This window comes from Pistacia vera, unplaced genomic scaffold, assembly GCF_008641045.1.
Source record: "Pistacia vera cultivar Batoury unplaced genomic scaffold, PisVer_v2 Contig1200, whole genome shotgun sequence".
NCBI classification, from domain to species: domain Eukaryota; kingdom Viridiplantae; phylum Streptophyta; class Magnoliopsida; order Sapindales; family Anacardiaceae; genus Pistacia; species Pistacia vera.
In genome coordinates this window covers 85581-94798 of record NW_022195250.1, presented here as the reverse complement: position 1 = coordinate 94798, position 9218 = coordinate 85581, and the positions used below count along the sequence as shown (strand labels likewise).

The 9218-nt window shown below is 38.1% G+C and overlaps 2 protein-coding genes across 4 annotated transcripts; both read left to right on the top strand.

Annotated features, from left to right (window-relative positions):
* Positions 1 to 2490: 2490 nt before the first annotated feature.
* On the top strand, positions 2491 to 3979 carry LOC116112699 (UDP-glycosyltransferase 92A1-like). The gene has a single exon (XM_031398816.1). The coding sequence runs from the start codon at positions 2491 to 2493 to the stop codon at positions 3958 to 3960; it is 1470 nt and encodes a 489-aa protein (XP_031254676.1). The 3' UTR covers positions 3961 to 3979.
* Positions 3980 to 6558: 2579 nt separating this feature from the next.
* Positions 6559 to 8071, top strand: LOC116112668 (WUSCHEL-related homeobox 4-like). Of its 3 annotated transcripts, none has more exons than XM_031398807.1 (3): positions 6559 to 6841; positions 7038 to 7322; positions 7421 to 8071. In XM_031398807.1, exons 1-3 carry the CDS (start codon positions 6632 to 6634, stop codon positions 7556 to 7558), a joined length of 633 nt encoding a protein of 210 aa, XP_031254667.1. In that variant the 5' UTR covers positions 6559 to 6631; the 3' UTR covers positions 7559 to 8071. The 3 variants fall into 3 exon arrangements, with proteins under 3 accessions (XP_031254667.1, XP_031254650.1, XP_031254658.1); XM_031398790.1 differs by having other exon boundaries at positions 6563 to 6841; positions 7035 to 7322; positions 7421 to 8059; XM_031398798.1 differs by having other exon boundaries at positions 6570 to 6841; positions 7035 to 7322; positions 7424 to 8024.
* Positions 8072 to 9218: the final 1147 nt, after the last annotated feature.

Here is a 9218-nt window from a genome sequence, read left to right as displayed (position 1 = left end):
TGTTGTTGTTGTATTGATCAGGATTATTGAGCTACAATTGGAGGTTGAAGATGCAGACGCCAGGGGTGGCGTTGGCTATATATATAACTGCGCTGAGGTCATCCTCTTAGTTTTAGAAATTAACAATGTTATATCTTTCTCTATTAGATTTAAAATTTGACAGGGAATAGGGATTGGCACCCACCTTATTAGGGCTGAGGATTAAGAATGAGTATAAAATTCCAACCCCGAATTAATTTACAAATATTGAATGGAAAATACTTTATACAAGTGTTATTAGATGAATCCTTAAAGAAACGCTAGTAATTTTGTTGACATAAGGTATTATTATAACATAAAAATAAGAAATTGATTTAAGTATTGGTCCCTCCTAAAATCATCAAGAACTCCCCTTAGAAAAATATAAAAGCTTGGATCTAACCAATGGTCATCATTTTACCCTAAATCTAAGATTGTTTACGAGTCGAGTCAAGTCGAACTGAGTAGAGTTTCTAGTTTAACGAGCTAGGCTCCTAAAAAGAAAAAGAAAAATGAGTTCGAATTGAGCTGAGCCAAGTCACAAAATTATTGGCTTGACCCGGCTCGTTGAAGAGGGAAGCCGAGTTCAAGCCTGGCTTGCGAGCCAACTAGCCAGCAACAAAAAAAAAAAAAATGCAGTTTTCCTTATCGATGCTGAGTATATCTAAATATCTTCAAGGACTCTGACTCGGCCATGTTGACAGAAGAAGAAAAACAAAGAAGAGAAGAGAGGAGGAGAGGTTTTGGCTTGGTTTGGAGAGCTGTGTTGTGATGCGTGAAAAAGATTTAATAATGATGGAGCTTTGAGTTTGAGAGAGAGAGAGAGAGAGAGAGTGTGTGTGTGTGGGACCCAACAAAAGAAGAGTAAAGAAAGAAAAAGAGGGACGAAACTCATGAAAGAAACAAAATATACAGATATAGAGACATGGAGAAAGAGAAAGAGAGAGAATGAGGGACCCATCAAAAGAAGAGTAAAGAAAGAGAGAGAGGGATGAGACAGTTTAAAAAAACAATGGTAAGAAACAAAATAGACGGCACAAAAAAGGACTGAAGTAGCCGCTTGCCATCTGTTCATTTTTATTGAGTTAAAAAAATGCAGTTTTAAAAAAAACACCCAAGAGCAGAGAACCCAGCCACCCACCTCTGAGAGACCACATGAAACACTCTCACAGCCACACACCAGCTGAACGAAAACTGGGAACCATCAACAGAACAGCCAGCAGAGAAGTCATACACCAGACCGCTAACATCACCCACCTGCCAAGCACCCATCTGCTGCAAAAACTCCAAGAACAAAAAGTCCAGTAGCCTCCAAGCCTGGCCGCCTCCTTCCATGAAGAGAACCATACCACCACATGACATAAGCAACAAAAAAACATAATCCCAAAGCACTCACCAACAAAGCCGCATGTCCCACCTTCCAACCACCAACAAAAAAGACAAAACCAAAAACAAATTGCACAGCCCACCCAAAAACAATGCCATCACCAGCACCAACCACCAACAAGGTAGACAAAAGAGAACCTCACAGAGAAGCAAAATGGCAGCACACCAAACCCCAGCCGCATCTTGACTTGTTTACCAAATTTGAATAACACTTTACTTGATTTGTTTGGTTTTGACTGCTTCCCTTCCTTCCATATTCTTTTTCTTGTTTTCAGTCCGATTTGGTTTTTAATATGTTTTATAATTCAACTAGTATTATCTTAAATTTAAATTGTGGATCACCAGAATGAGAAATTCCAGGTATCCAATTTTGACCGCTGTAACAATCTCACGGATATGAATTGGATAATTATGTAATTCTAATAAAAGTAATACTACACTTACACATACAAGATATATGTACAAAATGATGTTTGGTTGCAAGAGTAAATGAACTGGGGATTCCCGATAACTTCGGGATGGGGAGAATACTATTCCCTGGGGGTGGCGGTGGGGGTGGGGATGGGTGTATCCCCATGGGATCCCGCCCAGACCTGTTCATATTTACAGAATAGGGGCTAGAACATATTTATCAACCAGTGAAAGTTTATTTGAGTAGTGAAACCTTTTCCAGTTCTAGAGGGAGTTCTTGATAAATTTTAAGAGGTTTCCATAAGAAATCAATCTCTTAGTCTCATGAGATTGTAACACCTTTTAAAAACATTGGGTGTCAACAGTATTAAAAAGTTCTTTGGGTTTAATTCGAATATTAATGGTGAGGTCAAGCTGAATACACTATCTTATCCTCATCCTTGAATTCTGGATCTTGGTCCTCAGCCCAAATGACATGGGGGCCATCTGTAATGTGGATTTTTTCATCCCAAGTCAGAAGGGAAAGTTAATCGAGAAAGGGGTGACATTGTTAATTTCTAAAACAAAGAAGGTGAAAAAAGCTTACCAAAGCCTAATTCATATATACCGTACGCCAAATATTCCTGTCTTCTTCATCCTTCTTACTCTCTTAACCTTGAAACAACAACAACAACAATGGCGGAAACCAAACAAAACATAGTGATGTTTCCCTACATGGGTCAAGGCCATATCATTCCTTTACTAGCATTAGCCCTTCGCATAGAGAAAACAAACAAATACACCATAACTTTTGTTAACACCCCTTTGAATATCAAGAAACTCACCTCATCTCTCCCTCCAAACTCCTCCATTCATCTTCTTGAACTCCCCTTTAATAGCTCAGATCACGGCCTCCCTCCTGACGCTGAAAACATGGATTCTCTTCCATATCATCAGTTCATCACTCTCTTTCAAGCTTCTATGTCTTTGAAACCCCATTTCAGGAAACTTGTCTCCAATCTTATCCATGAACAAAATGGAGAAAAACCAGTTTGCATCATCTCAGATATGTTTTTAGGATGGTGTAAAGAGATAGCTCAAGAGTTTGGAATATTTCATGCTATATTCATCAGTTGTAGTGCCTTTGGTTCTGCTTGTTACTACTCTTTGTGGCTAAATCTACCTCACCGGAACACGGATTCTGATGAATTTATGCTCCCGGATTTTCCTGAAGCTTCTACCTTTCATGTCACTCAGTTGTCAGAAGTTTTAAGAGTTGCGGATGCGAGTGACCCTACGACAGCGTTTCGAAGGAAAGAGCTGATTTCTCCCTGGAGTAAAGCTGATGGAATTTTGTTCAACACAGTAGAGGAGATTGACAAGCTTGGATTGATGTATTTTAGTAGAAAATTAGGCCGTCAGGTTTGGCCTATTGGGCCTGTTCTATTGGCTCCAGGAAGCCAAGCTCGAAGCAGAAGAGATTTCGGAATCTCCCCGGAGGAATGTAAAAAATGGCTTGACAAAAAACCTTCTTTTTCAGTTCTCTATGTGTCATTTGGATCACAGAACACTATATCTCCATCAAATATGATTCAAATGGCAATGGCTTTAGAAGCTTGTGGAAAATTTTTCATTTGGGTTGTTAGGCCACCATTAGGCTTTGACATAAACTCAGAATTTAAGGCGAATGAATGGCTGCCTGAAGGATTTGAAAAGAGAATCAAAGACTCGGGGCGTGGACTATTGGTTCATAAATGGGCACCCCAGGTGGAGATTTTATCTCATAAATCTTTATCTGCATTTTTGAGTCATTGTGGGTGGAACTCTTTGGTTGAAGCATTAAGTTATGGCGTGCCGATTCTTGGGTGGCCACTGGTGGCGGAGCAATTTTATAATGTGAAGTTGCTGGAGAAGGAGATTGGAGTTTGTGTGGAGGTTGCAAGAGGGAGGAGTTGTGAGGTTTTTCATGAGGAAATAGTGGCGAAAATTGAGATGGTGATGAATGAGAGTGAGAAAGGAAAGGAAATTAGGAAGAAAGCTTTGGAAGTGAAGGAGATAATTAAGAATGCTCTTAAAGATGAGGAGAATTTTATGGGTTCTTCCATGAAAGCCATGGATCAATTCTTGGATGCATGCATTAATGAGAAGAAGAAGATCCAACCATGAGGTCTTTTTTTTTTTTTTTTTAATTATCGTTTTAACGATCATGAATCTTTTGTATTCTCTTTCCTGATCTCTCCATGCAGAGTTTCCTTGTTTATTTTCTTGGCTTCAATTAATTTTCGGTTCTAATGGCAAAGGGTTACACCTATCAGTTAGTGTTCTTTGAGATTTAACAATGAATTATGATAAGATTTCACGAATACATGTGTACTTTTTTTGTTTAATAACCGAGAGTGTCCAAACCAATCTAATGACCACATCTTAACTAATCGTTCAGGATCTTGAAATTACCGGTCAAGTAAGAGTTCTAGTGACCACATTTATTAGCACGAGAGGTAAATTAAACCTAAGACCTCTTAAATAATCTACAAAAGAGTTCTAATTGACTACTCAACCATCTAATATCGGTGAATATATGTGTACTTCTATAAGAAAACGTTTAATATTTATTAATTCTAACCTTGAACTATATAAACCCCACATTCTTCATATTAAAAAAGAGTGAATCTCTAGAAAAGTGTTGTGAAAAAAAACTAATTTCCGGAACTCCAATTTTGACTAAACAATCAATAAATTCTAATAATGTAAAAATTCAATTTTTGAGGCTTAAAATTAATTTAATGGCCAGAAAAGCTTCAAAATGTTCATGCTTCTTGTAATCCAATCCACCAACTAAATTATAAATTTGTTGGATCTCGATAATCTCCTTCCTAATAAATAATTTTGGTTGCAGCCTCAAGTTCATGCTTATGTGGTTTATTTTAAGAAGAGAATCTTAGAATATGTCATTATTCATGTATTCATAAATTTATAAGGTTTGTGTTATTTAGTAATATTTACGTCAAAATTGGAAAGTATTAAAAAATATTTTAGAAAATAACAAATACTCTTATAAGCAAGAGGAATTTGATAGTTTCGAATAATTGTTAAAGTGTTTTGACTTAAGTATTTTTCTGGGACGTATGAAATTACCCTTAAATTTATAATTGACGTTCTAAGTTATCGCATCATTTTATCATACACAATATCCATGTGTAGGGCTGTCAGACAAGTTGAGCGGCTTGCGAGCCGGCTCGACTAGACTCGTCTGAAGCTCGTTAAGAGCTCGACTCGACTCGAACTCGATGGGGTGAGCGAGTTGAGTTTGAACAGGGGGAGGCTCGACTCATCAGCTCGCGAGCCTGGTGTGGCTCGAACTCGTCGTAGGGACCTTTAGGTTAGTTTTATAAACCATGCGGGGCAGATAAAAATTGCACTTTTAAAAAACTTCAAAAAACGACATTTACCCCCTAACTAAAAAATAGTAAAACATGACACTTTCTCCCCCAAATCAGTTTCCCCCAAATCGTAAACACTAACCAAACAAACCCTAAACCCCTCCACCGTGAATAAGCCAATTTCATCCCGCCTTAATGCCGTCACCGATCGAAAAATTAGTTGGAGAAACGATGACTCTATCCCACAAACATTGAAATGATTTCTTCACCCCCAAATCGATACAAACCGTAAACCCCCAAATTCTCTTCAACCCTCAAATATTCGGTCCACCATGAAAGTGACACCCCTAATCACGTGTTCTTGCTGTCGCCGATCGGAAATTGAAGGAAGAATTTGGTGAGTAAACCGTTTTTGTTAAAAATATTTCATGAGCTGGGAAGAATTTTAATATGTATCTCAGTGAGCTTTGAATCCATTTTGGTTTTCTTGAACGTTTAATTACTAACACATTGATGAATTGGGTCAATGCTAATAGTTCTTCATTTTCTGTTTCAAGAGCTCACGAGCCGACTCGAGTTCAAGCCCTTTTTTCTTGACTCGCACTCGAGCTCGATCCTGTAGCACACGAGCCAAGCTCATTAAACCGAAAACTCGATTCAGCTCGGCTCATCTACACCCCTATCCATGTGACATATACACGTGACCCACTAAAAAATTTTTTGCGTATAAAACTAGATAGCCTTTCATTTTCTTTTGACAAAGGGTATTTTTTTTTTTTTTTAAGTTTAGGAAATTGGAGCAACAGTTTCCAAAGAAGAGGATTGTAGATATGGCATGCACTGAAAGTAGATAATATTGTAATGTGAGTTAGTTTTTTCAACATTCTCTACCACTTAAAGACGACGGCATTCACTTGTTTCTCTCACTCCCCCAATTAATATCCGTATCTTGAAAAGTAAAGAGTTCCATTTTCAAGTTTTGGGATTGGAGGAATCTTTTTTCATTCCTCTCCCTCTCTCACTTTATAGAAAATAAAGTTTGAGAGAGAGCACCGAAAAGCATAGACACCTTATCATGAAAGCAAGAAAAAAACGACCGATGAGACGGGCCAACCCACACGCATATACTCACACTCACACAAACCCACACGCTCATTTACAATTATGAAATTATTTCTCTCTTTGTGTGTTCCCTCTATTCACATTTCTACTGCTTTCTTTATCACTCTCCCTCTGTGTTTAAGTTACGTGTCTCTTTCTCTTTTTCTTTCTTTCTTTCTTTCTTTTTTTTTTTTTTTGGACAATTATCATTTAAAGTTAATATGGAAACCCAAGTCAACCTCACCTCATCATTTGGTCTTGGTTCTTCTAAGCACCACCTCATATCCACTTTCTTTACTTTAACTCTTATTCATTTTCCTATATAATCACCACTCTCTATCGTTCAGTCCTTCACCATGGGAAGCATGAAGGTGCATCAGTTGGCACGTGGATTCTGGGAGCACGAACCATCCCTTACGCTTGGCTGCAAGCGTTTACGCCCTCTTGCTCCCAAGCTGGCAAACACAGACACTACTGTCACTGCTTTCGATCTCAAGACCTTCATTCGACCAGAAAGTGGTCCTAGAAAACTTGGATCTTCTGACGACAAGAGAAATTCTCCTCAGGTGATGACTCCATCTCAATTCTCCATTTTTCATACTTATCCCTTCATTATTTCATGTTCTCAGCATATTAGTTAACTACTGAAACATGCAACATCAAAAGAGATTCTATATACTATGAATAAAATAACTCAAAGCCAAAAGATATAAATTAAACATAAAATCTAGGAGTAAACTGAATAAACAAGTGATACAGCAGGTGGAAACGCACCCTGGAGGAACACGGTGGAATCCAACACAAGAACAAATAGGAATTCTGGAGATGCTGTATAGGGGAGGAATGCGAACTCCGAATGCACAACAAATAGAACAAATCACATCACAGCTAGGGAAGTACGGGAAGATAGAAGGAAAGAATGTGTTCTACTGGTTTCAAAACCACAAAGCCCGTGAGAGACAAAAACAGAAGCGAAATAGTCTTGGTATTAGTCATTGTCCGAGAACCCCAGCCGCCAGTTTTACCACTATATCTTTGGACTCTAGGGTATGTGGATCCACTCCCGTTTGCACTAGTTACTTCATGGTCTTGAAAATCATGTATTTACTAAAAGGTCTAAATTTATTATATATATATTTGCACAGCAGGGAAATCAAGTAGTACCAGAAAGAGATGGAGACAGTCCGTACAAGAGGAAGTGCAGGAGCTGGTCATTTGAATGTTTGGAAGAGGAAGGGGATAGAACTCTAGAGCTTTTCCCATTGCACCCGGAAGGCAGATGAAGGGGTTTGAATAAAATTTCATTGAACTTTGTTCCATTTTGTGATCTACTTTGATGTGCTTTTTCTTTCTTTCTTTGTTTCGGGAAAGAAGAAAGATAAGTTGTCTCTCTGTACTCTACTGATGTATTATTTCTGACTTAATTAGAACCAAAGCGGTTTGTCACTCTTTATTCCATCTCATCAGTCTGTGGTGGTGGGTGTGAAACGTGATCCTTTTGACTACAGGAAAACTTGATGAAATTGAGCTTTTAGGTTAAAAGCAGAGACCTATGGACACTGAAGTCCACGCACCTACTTCTTCTCCTTAAGCCTACCCTTTGATATTTTAAGTTTCAAATGGGAAAAGAGATGTGTCCTCTTCTCTCAAAGTATAATAAATTGCACTATTTCGAAGACTTTCATAAAGTAGCATATCAACTTCAACTATCAGGAGACATGCAATTGCTTTTTCTTCTCTTTGGGATTGACATGCAATTTCTTTTTTAGAATAAAAGGATCACCTAGTGTTATGTGGGGGCCGTTCATCAGCAGTTGCTCCAATAACTTTTAGGAGGGAAAAGATATATCAGCGAATTTCAAATTATTAATCATATGCTTCTATATAATATATATCATCTCGTGCATCAATTCATACTGAAATTAAATATATACTAGAGCTCATTATTGGATTTTGATTCACATCGCAACACCATGCTACTAGATATCTATCTACTTTTCTCCTTCCAAGTTCCAACTATACATTTAATCCTTTCACAGCATATACTACAAGAAAATTAATTTAGGAATAATATATACTTGGAAATTAAAACAGAATGTAGTTTCTCACTATATTGAATATAAGAAACTATCCTAAGTTAATGAGTGCAATAGTATCAGCGATGTCAACTCACTTACCATCAGTATATTCGCCGACAACACTAGTCGATTGGTCAGTTTTCAATTTTTGAAGGAGTAAACGACATGTTCCCACCCAAGGTTAAGCAAAATGTAAAGTTCCCACCCCTAGTTTTATAAATTCCAGATTCTCACTCTTAAATTAACATTGTTAATGAATTTAACAGTTAAGAATGTGTTATTACTGTACTACCCTTGACTTTTGATTTCAAGCACCCAGCCACCACCACCTTTCACCACCATCAATATCCAGCCACCACCACCCAACACCACAAACTCAGTCACAAAGCCACCCAAAACTCAACCACAATCACCATCACCACCTCTCTTTTCCAATCACACCAACCAACTACATCTGTGAAACCCAATCGCGCAATAGCCCTTCTCCCTACAAAAGCAAATCCCTTGGACTTTTCTCGAATACTTGGGGGGCAGTCGTAGAATACTTCAAAAATACCAACTTCAATCCATCAATCAACCTAAAAAAACCAATAATATGTAGTAAAAACAATCAAACACTCCAACAAATCAACTAGAAATCAAAATTCATACTTAATCTCCCACAAAAATCCAACAACCAACAATTTTCCAAAACACAACTACAATAACGACAATTCTGGAAATGGTCATCTGCGGCGAAGCAAAATGGCTGGAAGGGCAAAGGTCAGCAGCGGAGTGGTCATGGTAGTAGGTGGAGGCTATTGGATTTTGGTCGCCATAAGGCCATCACGCTGTGGCCAAATCTGGCCACTGTGTGATGGCCTTA

What these genes read in the sequence shown, in the direction of transcription:
- LOC116112668 (XM_031398790.1), top strand. Translation starts at nt 6,632, where the DNA reads ATGGGAAGCATGAAGGTGCATCAGTTGGCACGTGGATTCTGGGAGCAC. An exon ending in ACAAGAGAAATTCTCCTCAG is followed by an intron (nt 6,842 to 7,034) that starts GTGATGACTCCA and finishes CAAGTGATACAG; the next exon opens with CAGGTGGAAACGCACCCTGG. An exon ending in CTATATCTTTGGACTCTAGG is followed by an intron (nt 7,323 to 7,420) that starts GTATGTGGATCC and finishes ATATTTGCACAG; the next exon opens with CAGGGAAATCAAGTAGTACC.
- LOC116112699 (XM_031398816.1), top strand. Translation starts at nt 2,491, where the DNA reads ATGGCGGAAACCAAACAAAACATAGTGATGTTTCCCTACATGGGTCAA.